The following is a 19,892-nucleotide window of genomic DNA, read 5'->3' on the forward strand; positions in this document are numbered from 1 at the left end:
GATCGGCTTTTGCCTAACGGGATTAAGCGGCTCTCGGTGGCTTTTTCCGTACTAAGTACTTTCCGGGAGAGTGCGATACTACGTGGGAAGGGGGAGAGATGTCACCGATGAATCAGGGTTTTTGTTTACCCGGGGTTTTTTCCCCTTAGGAGGGGCGGGTCCCCCGACAGGCGCACGCCCCCGACGGCGGGGGCTTGGGCGGCCTTTGTTAGACACAGAATTCCTGAAATCTTTATGTTGGCACATCCCGAGTGGATTCCAGCCGTGCCTTGGGCTTTGGCTAACTGGGTCAGGGGAAGTTTCAAGTTAACAAGGAACTGTAAAACAAAGGAACAGGCAATTCCAGGAGCCAAATGCTTGATTGCCCTGTTAAATTGCCTTGGCACCGGCCTTGTTTGCCGTGCTGGAGCCCAGGTACCTTAGATTTGCATCATGGAGTGTCAAGGTTGATCTACCAGTGGCATGCGCTTGCTTTATTAGACAAGTCTGCCCTTACTTTCCCCCTACTTGAAACCTGTTTCCTCTGCGTGTTTTTCCAGAGTGAAAAAGTACACGCTGTCTGAACATACTTGCCTAAGAGTCATATACTGCTCTTTCAGATTGGTTATCTGAAAACTTTCATACCTCCAGTGTTGCTTTCTAATAGTTACTCACTTAAAACAGCTGAAATCTCTGAAAAATCTGCTTCCTAGCTTCAATTTATAAACTGGTGTCGAATCCAACAGCTAGGATGGTATTTAAAAGCTCTCAGCCCCACAGCTGTGCTCCAGCAGAGGCCACCAAAGGTCTGCTTTGTTTAAACCTTTGGATGTAATTATCAAGGTGGGATGGTTTGAAACAAATTAAAATGACTTACTTTTTCTTTTGCTCAGAAAAGTTTTATTTTAAAGGTTTAGGACTGTGATTCATCTGTGGTTCGGAGAAAAGTAAAGAAAAACAAACACGTGCTATGACTGATATAATCGCTGCTTTTGTTTCTGAAGCAATCATAGTCTAAGGATCCATCTGTAAGCTCTTCCAAGCAATGAGCCTTGCCAGGATCCATGAGGTCTGCATGGCAAGGATCAGGTACTGGAAAGCAGGGGAGGTTTGCTTGTGTAAATTGTTACTCATTGATAGATCATTAGGCTGCTTGAAGAGACTTTGAAATGCTTTGCGTGTAGTAAGCATGTGTCTGCCATTTAAACATGGTCAGTAAGATTTATACTTAGTATAACCTAGTACTATGAGGGCTTTCATCAGGCTTCTGAGGAAGCTTTCTGCAGGTATTTGACTTTTGGGTGAGTTTACTGTTATAATTGCTTCCAGGCTGGTATGTGCAAACATCTTACACCCTAAACATTGCATTCAAGTAGCAGTAGTGACTGCGCTTCCCTTTGCAAATGGAAGTCGCTATGGATTGGAGAAACTGCGCCTAGCTTTAATTGCGTTCTGCATTGCCCTGTATCACAGTATCAGTAACTGTTACTGTGCTCAGTGCCACTACACTGGGTTTTTGTGAGACTAAAGATGAGTATTGGGAATTATGCAGTGGGGTTAGGATGATCCCAATACTTTGCATGAACTATAATCTCAATAGAGCTCTTCAGAATGAAGCATTAAAGTAATTAAGTGTCTGATACTTTTTTGATTGCTTAATCTCCCCTTTCCTGGTTCAGTGTCTTCTGAGGACAACCGGGAAATCTTTCCTAGTGATTAAAATAATGTTTAGGCACTGACATGGTTCACAAGATGGGATGTGTTGTACCTTTATAAAACCTAGATGCTTAAAAGCATCAGAAAGTTCCTGGATCATAGTAATCCGCAACTGGGGAATGGCCTGATGTTTCAGGACTACTTCAAAGCTGTATTTAACTTAAAGCAAATTTAGATGATAGTATTTGTGTGTGTGTTTTAACAGTTACCAACATTGTCTTTCTCCAGAACTTCCTCGCAGGGTAAAGGAAATCGGTTGTTACAAGACTGTTCTCTTTTAATTGCTGAAATAACAGTATCTACATTCTCAAGGACAGTGTAACTTTTGTCATGCCTTGGCTGCATCAGTTTCATCCTATTGTAGTAATCCGGGAACCAGTCATTCTAGTAACAGGGGAAAGAAACCACTTTGGCGTGGTGTAATGGCTACAGTTTGCTGAGGTTAGAGATTTTTTCAACACTGGTTTATTTTCAAACAGGTAAGAAAATACTCATTGCTGGGAAAAAAGGAGTTTATTAAATCTGACAATTGATCCTTGACATCAGCTGCATAAGGCCTGTGAATCTTAATCCCAAATTGCTGTGAATTTCTATGAACTTCAGAAGACTCCTCTAAAATGAGACGATCTACTTGTAAAACAAAGATTTATGGCAATAAGGATATAGGGCGTAATTTTTAGGCCTGTCTTCTAATATATGGATCTTGCCATAGTGAAGAATGTTTGCAAACGGTGAGTTACCTACAAAGATTGCAGCAGCGAAGTGGGTATGACAGGTTTTGCATGGCCATGCTGACATATGCGCACTGGTGCGTGTCGTCTTTCACAGTTAAAGTTTTGGTTTCAGTCTCGTGACCAAGTACTCTAAGTTGTTTGGGAATCCCCAGAGAAGTACTCAGGTTTTATTTCTATACAGATTTCTCTCCCAGATGCTTTTGTCAAAATAGAGCTGTTCCACCACGGCGTGCTTTTCTCAGTTATCTGAACCTATCCTCTTCCTCAGAAAGAGCAGCGCTGTGTTAGATCCTTATGTCCGCTCCCTTGTAAAGTGTGCTTACTTCTTGTCCCAGAGTCTTTGGAGCCTTCTGTTGCCCTCTAATGGTCTTTCACCAGTACTAGGGTTATCCTAGTCCCACTTCAGAAAGTAATTTTTTTTTTCTGAATAGGTAAATTGTGATTTAGAATTTGCTGCAATAATTTTTTTTTTTTTTTAACCAAACAAAGCCTGCATTTAACAGTGGAGGGCTGAGGTTACTTTTTACTTAAATATGACATAATTAACACAGGTACTGGCCGCAGTATGGGAATTAAACAGTTTCATGCAGCAGCAAAGACCACTCCAGGTAGTTTCTCAACTTAAACTGTTAATGTTTGGGTTGTTTGTTAGTTGTTTTGTTATTGTTGGTTTTGTTTTCTTTTAAATCAGATGATTGCTTTTTGAAAGCGCATGTCGCTAGGGAATATTGTGGATTTCTGTTTCAAATGAGAATGCAGACTGGCAACTCCTTTCTGTCCAGCATTAGATAACCCTTGCAGTTGTGGACATATTTAGGATGTTTATCATCCAAGCCTAGTAATGGTGAGTGAGCTGTGGGAGCTCTGGTCTGGTATCTTGTATGGCATCTACCCTGGTGTGTATTCATCAGCTGCAGGCTTTGTTTTTAGGAAACATGAGCTACCCAAGTCTTCCTGAATTTAGGTCAGCATTGTCATTGTGTATCTGAGTGTTGGAACCTCAGATAACCATGGTTCCTAATCTAGGAAGAAAATGAAACTCATTAGTGCTGTATTTTCACATGTATAACGTGAAAATGACAGACAAAAATACTGTGTGTTGCAATGGTAGGGCCAATAAGTGTGCAAGGAAAAATAGAAATCCTCTTTTGTTCTGATTTTTCACAATGCCTGCTCCCTTTCCATGCTGTTGTCTTTGCTTCTGTTTTGCACCAGCAATCCAGAACTGCTTTTGAGAAACTTCTTTTTATTTCTTAAAGGTATGCAGATTATCTTGGGTGTGGTCTATATACATGTGAAATGTCAAATTTAGGATGTCTAGTTAGGTGTGGGTATGTTTTCATTAAGCTAGGCATGACTTCAGATATTTTGGACCACTTTGGGTTTTTCTTCAGATAGGCTCAATAATACCTCTCTCAAGCGTTTTGTTGTGATGACTCTCTCATGCCAAACAAGTTATTTAACATCAGCCTGCACTGTATTGATAAACTGAGCCTGAACTCAACAATATTTGGCTTCATCTAAACCAAGGTTTCACATATTTTTTCAAGCTATTTGTTATTTGCTTTGCCTCATTAGTTGTCTTTTTTTCTTTTTTTTTTTTTTAAGAGACATTAGAGAAAACCTATAAATCTCTCTTGTATGTCACTGTTAACAGCAAGGCTGGCTGTAGTCCGGCTTGCTCTCTCTGTTCTAACATCTGCTTCATCATCTAGCTCTGCTTAATAGCCAGCAGATTTGACTGCTGGTGTCTCTAGCCTCCTTAGCGCAACTTTGTATAAGCTGATTCTGAGAATCTCCAGGAACATATGGACTGTTCAGGCAAGGGACAATCTCTCAGGAGGGGCCAAAAGCAACTGCGATCCGTGATGCTGTGTGAAAGACGTTTCCAGGTCCTCCTCTTCTCTTTCCATGAAACCATTCCCACCCCCATGTCCCCAGTCTGATCCTTGATGCTCCTTTGCCTCAAGATTGTTTCAACAGACGAAGCTTTACATATGTGTTGATTGTTTGTCAAGCTATTTCTTAGCTATATGGCCCAAACAAAACACATGTATGTTCTGGAAGTTAACAGTTGTCTGTCACAGTTATTCTTGTCACCGGAGGAAAAGCATGTAGGAAGAGATCTTTGTTTCTTTGCTCTCCTCATGAGAGAATTCTTTGGTCTGTAGGTGTTACAGAGATTTTTTGAGAGACGAGAAAGAAAAGAATTTTGTTTCTTTCCAAAGATGGAAAGTAATTTGTGGCTACATTGGGCAATGGTTGTCTCCTTTGTAGTTGGGTCTGAAGTGACTGAAGATGTGATCATGCTTCTGTCATCAGTTTTTACATGAAGTATGCTCTACATCTAATTAAGGGAGTATGACTGTTTTCATCTGTCAAGGATTAGAGCAAAAGGAAGCTTTTGCTTTGATCCCGTAAATGTTTCTTTAATGCAGAAAAGAGCTTCTGTCGTTCTTTCCCTGTTCCCTGAAATATGTCTTGCTTTCCAAACCATCCACTGCAATTGAGTCTACAATTTTTACAGTGTGAATGAAAATAAGCAAACTTCAGAACTGCTTTTGCAAAAGTCGTGTAGAATTTCAGCCAGGTTGAACTCACTGCCCCAAGACTGAAACTTCCCCCCAGCCCCTGCTCTGTTTCAGCTAGGGAAGCACAGAAAAGAGTAGGGGACTTTGGAACGTATAAAGAAAAGCTGACAGTTTTCATGGAGTCCTCTTTCCTTATAGCCAGTGTAGCTGGCTTGGTAAGGCTATGACAAGTGCTCCAAGCCTTTTGGTACATTGCCACAATGCACTATATCAGTTTGATAGAAGTGCATGTTACTGGGTTTTCTTTGTTTGGTAAACTGATTAGTAATGTGAGAGATCCTCAGGGAGAAGGCTAGCAGAGAGTACAAATATAGTGAATAAGCAAAGAATCTTTTTAGCCAAACTGTGAGGCCGTTTCTTGCTGTTATCTTTTTGGATATGGCTGAGGAACATGAGTTCCTGAAGTTGACGCAAATATTTTTCTTAGCAGCTTAATTCTTAGATTATGTTTGTTCACTTGTGTGTTCCCAGTTAGGAAAATTGCACTGTGTTCTTTCCAATAAAACTTGGTGTTCGTTCTTCCTGAAAAAACAGAAAGCCAGAAGAAGGGGAGTGGATGATAACTCCCCAACAGGAAACAATGGTTGAAGGTATGTTTTAGACCTTTTGTTTGCTCTGCAAAAGCCATCCTTCACTAACAATGGATGTACTAGCAGCTTGGAATTTCTGTTTTCAAATAAATTTGAAGGAAGTTGATAAATGTGAGTCGTCTTACTCCCTCTAGATATCTGGAGATTTCATGAACCATTTGGCCAAAAGCAGTACTTGGGAGAAACCTGTGCTTATTGTGTGAGCTTGGCTTCTCTGTGTACAAGGCTAGCTGTGGGGCACCTATTCTAGTCAGAATTAATTGGCTTTGCCCAAAGAGACAAAAGATGGACCAGAGCTGCACTAAATGTTTTTTAGACTTTGCATAGGACTCTGGCTTTGAAAAGTACTTTTGGGAAGTTTTTGTAAGAACTGTTTCTTAAACCTGTAAGGGGAAAATTTAGGGTTAAAAAAGTGTTAAGGGGGGGACAGAAAGAAGTACCAAAACTTCGTAGGAGAAATTGTGGTAATACTGATGTTGCTAAAAAAACTGACTTTGAGGGAAGACTGGATTTTATCAAAACATTTCTGCGTTTAATTGAAATTGAATATTGTCATGGACTACTACAGTCAGAAGGTTCTTAAAAACTGGAATAGTCAAAAAACTGCCTGCTTCTTATCTTGCCTTTTCCTAGTCAGTACTGCTTTTGCAGTAGAGCTGCCAAAGCTAGCAGAAGTCAGGATGTACGCAGGCTTAATGACGTTAGCTGTGCTTGCAGACTTCTAGTAGTACTTCGCTCTCCTAAGCTGCTTAATACTTCTTATACAGATGTTTGAAGTTGTAGTTAAGACAAGACCTGGGGAAGTCATTCTTTGCTTAATTTTATTTCTGTGTTTTTAATATCTTAATTAATTTTCTTAATACACCACAAATTTTCAGACTGCATATTCCTTCCATATCAGCATGCAACTAGGTAGGTGAAAACTGTATTTTTCCCTCTGACAGTTGTTTGTAGTGGTACTCCCTGAATCTAAAAAATGCTTAATTTTATTTTGCTCTTCTAAGAACAGTTCTATGGATTACTTTTTAGTAATAACTTGAGAAAGTTCAGTGTGTGCATGTGATATTAATCCAAATTTGTAGGTTATGTTATTAAACACCAAATATGGGTAACACAGGATTGTAAGTAATATAGGACCTGGCAATGGCTATACAAATCTTGTTGTTAAAAGCTGAATATTATACAGTATAAGTAATGAAAACTTGTGGTTTTCATCTTAGCAGTTTCTAAATAAGTAGCATGCAATACGAAGTCACCCCAACAGAAGTATAGACGTGTCTAATAATGCTAAGGAATAACTAAAATCCATGGTTTACAGAGGGAGTTGTAGCTGAAGTCTTCAGTCTTCCCGTCCCATCTGTTCTTTTTACGTTTTTATCTATATTGCTGCAAAAGTACATAATGTTTATATGATATGTATAATTATATATAAAACATTCATATCTTACTTAGTATCTAAGTAGCATTACAACAACACTTCCTCAGTCTTTTTGCAATCAAGTATGTCTCTTTTAACACTGCAATTTGGCAGTGCTGCAGCGTTTCCAAAATGTCACTGTTATGTCAAAATGTACATCTGTCTCCAGCTTTGTAGTTAGTACCTGAGGTCTTTGGCATGCACAGTTACTTACCTCATGGCTAGAACAATTTTGACATGGAAGATGGCTTCTGGCATTGTGTGAGACACATTTGAATGACTAGTAGGTATCATAATGGGAGTCTTTAGCTTTCTTAATTCCATACAAGTCACATAAGGAAATATTTCTCCATGCCCTTTCTGAACAGATCAGATAAATCTCTTGTAACACTTCCACCTTGTAACGCTTCCAATGTACAGACCTTTCTGGTGCTGAGAAGAAAAGTTGAAGCAAAAGCTACTTTTGTCTGTCACAGTGTCTAAAACAGTCTCAAGTTTTCTGTGCAGATCTCTCTTATTCTCTGGATGGATTTGACAGAGAAGTTACCTAGTGCTCCATTAGTACTTGAAAGATTACAGACAGCAGAGATTTAGCAAAGGATTAGTCAATTGGAGAGTGTGCATTATCCAGCCAGGCTTAGAACCATGATTGTCTCTTCAATCATTTTCATTAGTGTCTTATTCAAAGATGGAATTATGTAACAATGACGTTTCAGGGGAATCTGGTAGTAGTTTTTCTTTGGTTTCTCTCTCCTGCTAACTCTTCAAGCCTGAGAGAGGGGAAAAAGCATTACTTCTATGCTTCAAACTCTCAGCATGTTTTGAAAAGCAGCAGTTCAGATGATAAGTGAAGAGGCATGACTTCAGTTGCAGCATCTGCGTTTGGATGATAACTTAGCGTGGTGGAACTCTTGAGAGAGGCAGGATGCGGTACAAGAAATATATAACTATTTTAGAAGCAGCGATAGGTATTACTCCCCTTAACAAGAGGGAGCTGCTTCCTGAGGGTAGACATGCAAATCTGTGGAAACATCCAGGGTAAGTGGAAAACCTGTGCTCACCTTGAATCATGCAATTTTAAACCTTGTTATCAGAAAAGAGGAGAATCATTCATAAAACAGGTAATCTTTTTTGTACCTTCCAAATGGTGTATCTTCTGCAGTTGTAGTTAAACTTTCTGGTTTCATTAGAGATTTCGGTGTACTTCTTGTCCTTGACTAGTAGAGTAAGTAGGAGAAGGTGTTGTTTCTCAATCAGGAGTTTGCTGAAGAACAGAAAGTATAAACAGGTGTATACTCATCAGAATGAAAATTGAATTGTTGGTTTGTGTTTATTGCTTACTGCTAAGCTGTTGTGTGTATGTTTGCGTTCCCCCTCCCCGTAATTTAAAAATATACATTATTTAAGTTTTATCCATGAGAGAACTAGCAGCTTCTAAAAGTGGAAAAGAAAAATGCTTCTCTCTGTGTGTGCAACTTTCCTTCTCTGCTAGGAAGCAAGAGTTCATCACACTTAGCAATACTGTTTCCCTGAAGGAAAGTTTAGTTATTAAGAGAAGTCAATTAAGGCTATTAATGTTAAAAATGTGAAATACTGAGCATTCTGGTTTTGTTAAAAAAAAATCCAGAGTGCTTTCTTGTACCACACAACTTGAGTATTAGGCTTCAGAAAATTCTTTCTGTTCATAACTGTTTCCCTCAAAAACTTATGGTATGTGTGAAAGGGGATTGTCGTTCTCTCCCAACTTCCCCTATATGAGTAGCATCAATGGATGGGTGTCTTCAGCCCTTTTAGTCTTTCCTATTTTTGTTATACATTAGAATGCTGTCACCTTGTTTCAGACATTGCAGAGGAGTGCAAAATGTGAGAAGCTTTTGTTCAAAAGCAATTAATATGTTTGTACTGGTTTGGAATAGTTTTGTGTAAGCAGGACTTCAAAGAAAAGCTCTGACTGTTTGGCTATAACTGAACTCAGATTTATCCTGTAATTTTTCCACAAGAGCACTTCCTCTAATGGTGGTAGCAACAGTAAAAGCAATTAAAATACAGTGCACCATATGATTTTTTTGGTGGTTGTTGTTGTTGCATCACCAAGACCACAAACTAGTCTAGAAAATACGCTGATGCCAACAGTTTCCAGCCTCTTACCAATGTAAGTATCCTTCAAGTTGGTCCTAAGTTTCTGATATTGTGTTAATGAGTGCTTTAGGGCTTTTTGTTAAAAATCTGCCCATTAAAAGGGGTTCTTAGTACAGTGTATTTGGACACAGGACAGTGGAGTGTCCTAGACTGTGACTTCCTTTGATTGTTTCATTTAAGTTATCTACATGCCAATCTCTTTGAATTTTGCAGCCACTCTTTACATGTTGATAAAACGGTACTTGATTGCTCTTGATACTTTGAGGAGCTGTGTTGGAAAGTAATGGTACATTCTTGCAGAATTCCTCTTTGTTTTCAAGTAGGTTTGTTTGGACAGAGTCACAGCTTGAAACAAGCCATCTAAAAATGAAACTTGCTAACTTTAGCACCCATTATTTTTTGTTTTGTGACTGGGACTGCTTGGCTTTCATCTACTACTGAGTGTTAGTATCAAAGTGCAAAAGACACTACCCCATTAATACTTGTTTTTATTTCCAGCATGCTTAATTGGGCATCTCCCTCCTTTCAGGGAGAGGTTTAGTTGATGTGATTGTTGTACACATTTGGAATTCCAAACTGGTTAGGATGTATTTGGATTATGTTTGGATTTGCCATTCCAACAGTTTCACAAAAGCAGAAAAGCTGTTGTTATTGGACTGTAATAGGGATCCCTTTTATGTTTTCATTAAAACTTTCAGGGAACTAAAGGTTGGTAACCAGCAGTTGCGGCAAAGTGAACTGTGAGTTGAAGAAAAAAGCACTGTTCTTTTTGTAGCTGCAGACTGCTTATTCTATACAACTGGAATAAACAAATCAACTTGTTTTGCTAACATCAGCTTATCACTCAACTTCTAGAGGTACCCTGTCACGTTCATATAAAAAAAGTGTTTTAAAAGTGTGTGTGTAATAGGAAAAAAAACCCACCATAATGAGATAGTTTCCAAAACCTAGTACTGAATGTAGGATATAGAGGTCCTTGTCTGTCATCTCCTCACTGCGCAAATTCAGGTGCATGCTTAACTCAAATACTTCCTTTATTTCTCTTAATCATCTCCTAAAATAAAAAGTAGCATTAGAGTGTGATGCCAGTTCCAGTGCCATCACTTGAAAGTTGTAAAAATCCTGGTTAAAAACCCAGACTAAGATGCAAAAGAAAGCGGGAAAGACAAATATGTTATTTTGCTAAAGCATTCATTTACGTTTCCATATCAAAGGCATTATAAAGTATGTTTTTCTACCTCCATTTTTGCTTGGAATAGTGATGTGATTTCTGTGACAGAGCATTATAACTTTTGGCATCTTCACGCAGAGGCAAAATGGTGACAGCAGTGGTAGTCTGGGTTTAGCTTGCTTGTGTAACTTTCCTGCAGCCTGCATAATAGTACTCTGTGCACAGCCTGGAACAATAAGGCTGATGTTTGTTCATAATGCACAGCGTAGCTCCTTGCGGCTCTTTGGTGATCATGGAAACTCATATTAAGCATCCTTTTGTTCTGTGAGTTCAGAAATCATTCCTTGATCTAAACCAGTAGTTTATTACTTTTAGAAACATGCTTTTATGCTGGAAGAATCAGCAGAGAGGAAAAAGGACCTTCTAATTTCACAATGTGATGTCTGGCAGGTGCTTGCATTTTTGAAGTTTTTAAGAAGTTAATCTGAGACCAAATGTATTTTTAAAATATCTTAGAAGTTTTCAGTTTGCTTTTTTGAACCTGGGACCTCATTATGATTGTGCTCAGGAAAAAGTGGGTGCCACACACAAGACACATCAATAAAATGTGGGGAAGACTTGTAGATTGGGGAAGTTTTGCAGAATTCTTTCAGTATCTCTTTCTTATGGCTCTCCTGCTATCTAGAAATGGCTAATGGAGTATTAGCCAGAATTAAAAAAAAAAACCACCATAAATTGGAGAGGAAAAAAACCCAACACAAACCTGTTACAAGTATGAATAACATACTCTTCTAGGGAAGTCTGGCTGTATCCTTCTTTAAGGATGGAACACTTTGGAAAGATGCTCTTTGAGAGGAATTAAGATGATCAAGATGTGTGTTGGTTTTCTTTTAAAAACAAAACAAAACCCAACCAACAAACCCTAACCACTGGCTTCTGTTTCTATTTCTGTCAGAAGTTCCTCCTTCATCTTAGTTAAACCATTCATTTTCTGGTTTCCTACGCAGGATAGTCAAGGGCTAGGACAAGGGGTGGGGGAGAGGAGGAGCCTTCTGACAGGGATGCTGAATGGAAGCTAAGATACTGCTTGTGCAGAAGAGGGGTAGCTGAGGCCTGTTGAGCAGGGGAAGGAGTAGAAAATTATATCGGGAATCGTTTCTTTTCTATCATTTGGCAACTGGAGTTGTTAAGTTACCAACTGAAATCACTGGAGCACATTTATCTGATTGTTCTTACTGAGGTTATGCTCAAGATACAATGCTCTTACTGGCTTAACTTTGTACAATCTTGTGCAAACTAAGCTATCAGAGTAAGACTAAATGAAAACAAAAGGCCCAAATGCCTTGTGGAGAGGACCCGTGCAACAAAAGGAATATAAGCACATGTCCTGTCTGTACCCTGTTTAGTTTGCAAAAATGCATTGTTGCCTTGTGTGCAGGCTTGCGTGGATGCCTGATGAAGGACAGTGCTTGAATTGAAGTTTGCAGTGTTGCTGCAAGTGTAAATATTGCCAAGTATCTCCTTTATTCAAGCACTGTTTCCCCTTGATTGCCAGGAAAGCTAAAGCATGCCAAACTAACCAGGGAAATATATTTTATATCCTCTTTATCTCTAGGACTTCAGCATCCCAGGCTTCACAGTCACTCTTTTGTGATTATGCATGACTTAAATGAAACTTTTTTTTTCAGGGAGCAAACTACTGCACTGCCATCTCCTTGTGAGTGGGACTGGGAGCAGAGCTGTACATCAAGCCCAAAGCAACTCACAGCAAGTAGACAGAGACACTCAAAAATCGTCATTCCTCACAAGGTACTAGTCAAGTTGCAACAGTTAGAAATGGTCATTAGTTTAAAATGATGCATTTGTGTCGTGTTAGCTATAATGTTCATTCTTTTAGGTATGTTTTTAAAAGGTTTTAAGAAACTGTACTTAATAGAGTAATAAGGTCAAATCGGAACTAGTTCTTTTGGATTCCTGAAGCCACTTAGAATGAGCACACACACATTTGATGAAAGCTTGGTGATGTACAACAGGCCTCCAGAAGAGGAGAGACTTCTGCAATGAACTCAATATTCTGCTGAAGTTATGCAAATAATAATGCACAGGCCTGTACTAGTTCATCTCTTAGCTAAACATTGGTAAAGAATGGATTCAATCTTTGGTGATGTCTTCAGCAAATATAAATATTTAGCATGAGTTTGGGGATAAATAAATTACTTCAAGCACGGAGGGTAATATTAATGGGAATTGCTTAGTGACTCAGTAGAGTCCTGGGAACAGAATAGCTACGCACAGGGAGAGTTGTTTTGCTGCATATTTTCTTATAGTACATCATTAAGGTAAATACAATCTTTTGGCATCTTAACCTTGCTTTTGAAACCTTTTTTCAAGTGCTTCCAAGAGAGAATATAAAATGCGTCCTTAGTTTTATGTGTCAATCAAACATGCTTGGCTTATTTTTGTAAGTCATTAACAGATGGCAATTTCAAGAGGGCAAAGGGGTTTTATGCTGGTGTGTTGCAAAACTATAATTGACTTATCTTTCATTCTTGAGAGATGAATAGCTATTGCTGCTTTAGTAATTTACTTGGAAATGTGGGTATCAGTTGTTCTGTCTTTCTAATTTGTGATATACTTAACCAAAGCTACTCATCTGTTAGTTTAATGTTCCAGGAGTGAGGGGAGAGGATGCTAATTAATAAGACTCTAAAGATACAATAGAAAAGCAAAAAAAAAAAAAAAAAAGTTGGCATTATATAAGAGAACAAACAAGCAAACCCTGTTCACTAAGGGCACTGTGTGGCGGAAAATATGATACAAGAATATCAATGAAGCGTAGCTAGGCAGGAACGTCCCAGTTGAGGTCTCAAGCAGACTCTAGCATTTTCCTCAAAATAAAAAACTTTCAAGCATATCATATGGTATGCAAACCTTACACCAGGGAATGTGGATACTTGCAAGCCCAACTCTTAGCAAAAGAAACTCCAGAACCGTGTACCCACTAGAGAAAGATGCCTCAGAAGCTGCATCCAGCCACCTTGCCTGGGGGCTCCCAGGAGTTGTGGAACTGGCAAATGAGTGACTGGGGTGGCTGTGTCCATCTGCTTTCTCCCTGACGATTGTTCTCACTATTATCCCTTGGACTGTCACCAGTTCATTTCAGTCCTTCCTGAAGAGCAGCACCCAAAAGCGAGCACAGTACCTTACCTGGGACCTTTGCTGTTACTGAATAGGACTGCAGAACTGCTTTGTTTCTTAATGAGCTCGTCAGCAGGAGGTTTGCCAGTATAAATAGGATGGGGAGAGGCAGAGCTTTGAAGCATAGTTTTAGTGCTCTAAAGGACTAACTTGGCTGAAGAACTGCTGTCTGGAACTTTGTGTTTTAAATTAACCTCTGTATCAGAAAAAAATTAACAAGAAAGTTTTGTGTATGTTAGTCTTGTGCATTCTGCATATTCTTTTGCTTGTTCTTAATAAGTATAATGATCTCCATGAGAATGGGATCTTTGTTTTCTTTACTGTGTTTTCTTAATTAATTTGAGCTGTAAGAGATGATTACCATGGTAAAGTTTTTGATGTTGTAGGGCTTGACTTCTAGTGAGGGAAGGCACATAAATTGCTAAAAGCAGAGGATTGTTTCACAGCCTTGCAAGGAGTAGTCAAGAAACATGGAGAAGAGAGGAAGGAAATGAGATGTAAGCAAAATGATTGTTCAAACAGAATGTGCTCAGTGTGGTGCCTTCTGTTTAAAATGAACAAGTTGGGGGTGGGGAAGAGGTTTCCTTTCAAGTGTTGATATGCACTTTTGTATGGTGTTTGAGGAGAAAAAGAGTACACACTTGTGTGGTTTGGATCTGTTTAAACTACTTCGTTATTTCATTCTTTAGAATAACAGCTTTTGTAGCTTCTTAAATTAATAGAGGTCAAAGTGCTTATGCCAAAGAAAGTTGCTTCAATTTCCATAGTCCGTAGAGGAAGGGGGGTGTGTGTGTGTGTTTGGATGGAGTCACTGTTAGGTCCCCCTTTCACGCTTTAGCCATAGGGCACACTATTTCATTTGCGTGCCATACTTACCGGTGTAATTTTCAAGACACTGCAGTGTAGTTTAAAACATTGCACAGATGAAAATGTGTTTAGAATAAATAGACTGTATTTCTTTATTCTCCCCACTATCATTTTTTATTGACTGTTATCAAACACCTCTGCATATTCTCATGCTGCTTTTTATATCCTGTGAAACGTGCTATACATCTATATTTTCTAACTTGCATGTTCTTTGCAAAGATGTAGCAAAAACAAAACAAGCAGTCTTGTGCTGTTTTTCAGCAGAATAAACCTGTGATGTGTGAGATCTAGTAGAACTGATGACTAATATTTCAAAACTGTTGAGAAAAATATGCTATATTACTGTATTTCATACTGTTACTGTTTCTAGTGCTGTTCCCAGTTGTTCAGCATATAAGTGTTTGTCACAGGGTTTTTTTTTCATTTTTGTGAACTTGAATTTGAGTTTATAATTGGCTTAGAACAGTGCTGCTTATTGCTCTAAATCTTTATCTACATCTTTTAAATTTTGTTGATTTGAAGTGTCTAGGTTAAAAAAAAAAAAAATCTTTTTTTTTTTTTTGAGAAGGTCAAAATAGGTGGCCAGGTGAGCCACAGAGGATTTTGTACTGTTGATTACCCCAGAAAAAGTATGTATGAAGTGTGGGATGCTGTTTATGTTGGGCTCTGTGTTGCTTCCAGGGACATCTGTGCTTTCTAAAATTATAGCCTTAGAATTGCTGCTTTGAAACCTGGAAAGTGTGTATAGCTGTGCATCCTTACGCTAGACCAGAGATGGCAAATGTACCAGACCCTGCAAGCTGCATGCCAAAATCTTTATGCTGCGTAATTACAAGCTGTACTTTGGAAGCAGAGACAAGGGGCAGGATAATGAACATGTCATACTGCTTTAAGCTGGCACTTGAGTCATGCAGTAACCCAGGAATGATAGGCTAATTCAGGTGGAAGGGTACCTCAGGAGGTTTCTAGCCCAACCTCTTGCCCAAAACAGGGCCAGCTGTGAGATCAGAACAGGTTGCTTGGGGCTTTACCCAGTTGGGGTTTGAAAATCTCCGAGGACAGAGATGGTACAATCTCTCTGCGCCCTGGGTCCATGGCTTGGCTGCCCTTATGGGGAAGAATTTTCTCCTTATATCCATCTGAACCTCCCTTGTTTGAACTTTTGCCCATCATCTCCTATCCTCCCACCACACGCCACTGTTAAGAACCTGGCTGCATCTCCTCAATCTCCTCCCATCAGCACCAGTGGGCTGCTGTTAGGTGTCCTGAATCCATCTTTCATCCAGCCTGAACAAGCCCAGATGCCACAGCCTCCTCTTGCAAGGTCAGTGCTTCAGCCCCCCCCCCATCTTGGTGGCCCTCCATTGGATTCACTCTACACATGGTAACAAGTGTCAAGATAGTATTCATGGCTTCTCTTCTCTAGTCCCTTCAAGATAGAGATTAAGATTACTGTGCCATACATGTGACTTAACCCCAGCGTAGAGCTGGATGTTTGACCCATATGTAGCTCCTGAGCAGTTCGAGAGTCAGAAGTCAGCTACCTACACATCCTCTAATCCTGAAGGTTGAATCTGTTAGGGCCCAGCTTGCTATATAAAGAAGCGGGTGTAATTGGATTTATGAATCATTTAAGTAGGTCTGGGCTGACTGTTTTGTGTGATTTTGCAGGCTGATGACAAACAGCAGTCTAAAGAGATTGCCTGGAAGGGAACGGGGAAAGGCTGTTTGGCAACATGATATTTTTAGAAACTTCTACAGTGCCTTTCATCAGAGGATCATGAACACTTGCTTAAAAACAAAAGCAAAACTGACATCTCTGTTCAGACAGTTCAACAACTGACTAGCAGCCTACATTCCCAATTTCCCCTGCTGAGATCAGTTCCCAGCTCTTTAAGGAGGTTGCCTGTTTGCCATGCTGTCTAGCAGCACTACTAAGTGTTGAACTCTATAAATATTTAAAAAAAAGAAAAAGAACTGATTGTCAGAGGGGCCAGTTAAAAGTCTTGATGGTGGGGAGAAGGCAGGGAGAACCTGAATCACAACATGGTAACTAATCTTGGTTGCTGCAGGCAAGTTGCTGAATAGCCTTACTTGGTTGGCAGGAGTAACTGTGAGAGACAGCTGCTTGTTTTAAATTTGCATCCTGTAGTGTAGTGTTAAATGGGTGTTCCCTCTGCTGATGCTGGAAGCAGGACAACTGCTTCATTCACAGTAGCATAAGATAATTTATGGAATATGTCCTAGGTTTTGTATGACTCAAGCTATAGTAAGTGATCTCTCTAAATTAGTGCTACACAGACCGTACATTCAATCTCATTGTAGGCAAAAAATGTCTGCCTTGATTACTTAAACTGAAAATCTCAATGGGAAATGTGGTCACTAGAAGTTATTTGCATGTTTCTCATAAAGTTAGTACCAATTAATCTTTTCATGGAAGTCAATTTTAAAATCTCTACACACCTACGTAACATTATGAAATCCCCTGCACATGACACTGCTGTGTTCATTTATTGCACATGCAAAATAGCTGGTCCCAAACACTGCAGAGGTCAGAGCTGCACATTTATAGCCCAGTTCATGTAATTTTGACATGGTGTTGGTACCCGGCCTTTACTTTTCACGATGCGGTATCCCTTCCAGGACTGACTACAACTGTACCTGCATCTCCCATTTCAAAGGGAGACAATGAGTGAAAAGTGCATGCAGCCATGCCTCCAAACACTCTGAAGTGCACAGAGACCTGCATAGACAGAACAGACCCTTTTGCTGGGTCTCCTGCCCTTCTTCTGCTTGTGCTGCTGTCCCAGGTCAGTTTTGGCTAGTTTGTAGGTATTCTGTATAGTCACTCGTGACCCACAATGCAGAGTCTTGTGGCATTTAAGAGAAGCTGAGTCAGGAGGAGAAGTTATATCTAATTATACACTTGCAGATGTGCTGCTTTGAGCTGCAGTTTATGGATTTGGTTTTGTTTTCCTTTGGCTTACAAAGGAAGAGAATGGGGATGCTGTCCTCCCATGGAATGAGAGTACCTGTTCTCCCTTTTCTTGCCACAGGAGGCAGGAACTTGTGGTGCTGGAGGAGTTCCTACAGCTCTTGTCACTGGTTACACTGCTATCTTGTATCCTTCCATTTTTGATTTAGGTGGCATTATCCCCCCCCTTGTAAGGCCTACCTACATATCCACTTTGGGAGGACAGCTTGGTCAAAGGGCATAAAGTACGCAGGAAGGCCTGAAAGTCTGTTCTCTGTGGTTGAATTGCAGGATAAGTAACTTGTAAATTGTGATTACGTTGATAGTTACATCAGTCCATGCCATCAGTATGGGCATCTGGGCACTTGGCCAAGCTGTAGCATGAGCGCTAGAGGTCACTTACTGCTCACATTTGCAGGCTGGTATGGGATGATTTATCTGCCCATCGTGGCAGAGTAGCTGTTTGGTCTGAGAAAAGAAGTAAGAAAGGAGGGAAAGATATGTGTCCTCTGTACTCTTAGAAGTGAGAAATTTTATGGACAAACATAGGAAATATTTTGGTAAGCCCAAACGGATTGTTTTCCGTCTGTTATTGCAGGAAACTGAATGGAGACAAACTGATAGGCCCTTCCCAGCTGATGATTTGTGGTAAGGGATTGAAAACCAGCCTCTTTTGCTTGCATAACTGTGGTCAGTTCCTGCATCTGTGTTGCACTTACCTCAGGCTAGCTAAGTGTGTTAACCTTGATTGCTGCCCTACAGCTCAGGGAAGTATAGCCTGATAACCCCACTGTTAGTGATAACACTGCGTGGCTTTGATAAAGTCACAGAACATGCCAAAAGGAGGCTTTAGGCCAAGCCACAGCTTTTGTCTGGAACAAGAAGTAATCCTCCTTGGCCTTGGGCAGGATAGGCAGACCCTTACATTGCTCTGCTGGCACTGCCTGCACTCCCCAACAGGCTGTGTCTAGTGGGGGAATTGGGGGTGCTAGCTCATCATCTTCTGCCAGAGCCTGTGTGGAGGGAGGCTGCTGCAGGAGGCTGGTGCTCTATTTTATGCTGCCATGAACTTGGTATGTGTGTTAAGAGACTGAAGTCACAGGGTCTAATGGCTTCTCCTTTCACTGTCCCTCCTTGTGTCTGACAACTGCTCTCTTTGAAAAAGTATATTGCCATCTGGCTAAAAACAAAAATTGTTCTTGCATCTAAAACTATGTAGTCATCTGCAGCAAAATCCTACCATAGCCTATCAAAGCAAAAACCAGCTCATGTTGGTTTTATCATGTCTTGTCATTTCAAAGAGATAAGTATTGGACAGTGGCTTCCTCTGCTGACACTGTGGCATAATACCCTATGCTGATGTTGCCAGCCAGTGCTAGCTCTTTGGAAAGTTGCCACCAGATTGCAGAGATGTGTGGAAGCGCTAAGCGGTGCGGAGAGTGCCAGCTGTTTTGCCTTGCCCTGCTGTGTCTCATGGAGAAATTCTTGATGCCAGATGCTATCACAGAACCCCATGTGCGTGAGGAGTCTGGCCCCCTGCGCTTCATTTTTCCAAGTGGTCTTGACTTTGGTTGTGTACCAGACTGCTAGTGTTGCAACAAAAGTTGGATGGTATCACACACGTGTAAAACTGCTCTTCTTTCATCTGGCCTCTCCTCTCAAAGTTCATGCTTTGGCAATTTTCTGCCTTTTTCTCTCCAAGTTTGAGGGTAGGCCATACAAAGTAACATGCCCTTTGTATTCTATTTTTAAAGTGTTGGCTTAAGAAAGCTCTTCCCTTACAGATTGTCCTCATTCTTAATTTCTTCCTTGCAAGAGTTGATTCAAGTATTGACTCATCCACCCAAAATAATATTAACTGCAGGAAGACAGTAGCACTGGGAAAGAAATCTTTATTTCTGAATACAAGTGTGGTTGAACTTCTGCCAGTTTTCTCCTCCTTAGTGCTTTCAGTGACTAGTCATTTCTGCAAGCTCTTGAGAATACTGTTGCCTCAAGAACATGCTTTTTAAAAATATGTGATTATGGCCCTAAAACCAAGCAATTCAGACTCTGAATTAATAGCAGCAGTGTTGACTTTGAGACTGATGTGGAAGGGCTGTTGGGAAGGAAACCCAAGCGAGGCTGTAGACTTGGGGAAGCTATCAGGTGTGTGAGGGCTTTCAAATCCATGTCCTCCTAAAAGCAAAAACAGAAAAGGTAGAAATGACTGGTGCGTTTCTGTTTGACAAAACAGGGCTGTGGATACTGTCTGAAAGCTTCACGTCAGAAATGCTGGCTGGGCTTGGACCACGGGGCCCATCTCTCCCGTTTACCCTGTGACAGGCGTCGGCTACTGGCCGCTGCCAAGGGCAAGAATACAAGAAATATTTTTGTAAATGGAGAATAACAATTCTTTTCTTCCCAGGGAGAATGAAAATGTTTCTTCGCCTCCCCGAGGCGTTTGCAGGCTTGATTGGCTGGCGGGGGGGGGGGGGCGGGGGCGCGGCGGGGGGGGGGGGGGAACAGAGGGGGAA

General features: G+C 40.4%; 1 protein-coding gene across 1 annotated transcript in view; it reads left to right on the plus strand.

Annotated features, from left to right (window-relative positions):
- Nucleotides 1–983: 983 nt before the first annotated feature.
- TJP2 (tight junction protein 2) overlaps nucleotides 984–19,892 on the plus strand; it is a 66,947-nt gene continuing 48,038 nt past the window's right edge. The window contains exons 1-2 of the mRNA XM_009285288.1: nucleotides 984–1,068; nucleotides 12,026–12,146. Of these exons, the coding sequence (XP_009283563.1) occupies nucleotides 1,025–1,068; nucleotides 12,026–12,146 (165 nt within the window). The 5' untranslated portion in view covers nucleotides 984–1,024. The remainder of the gene's footprint in view (nucleotides 1,069–12,025; nucleotides 12,147–19,892) is intronic.

Source organism: Aptenodytes forsteri, unplaced genomic scaffold (genome assembly GCF_000699145.1).
Source record: "Aptenodytes forsteri isolate BGI_AS27 unplaced genomic scaffold, ASM69914v1 Scaffold151, whole genome shotgun sequence".
NCBI lineage: Eukaryota > Metazoa > Chordata > Aves > Sphenisciformes > Spheniscidae > Aptenodytes > Aptenodytes forsteri.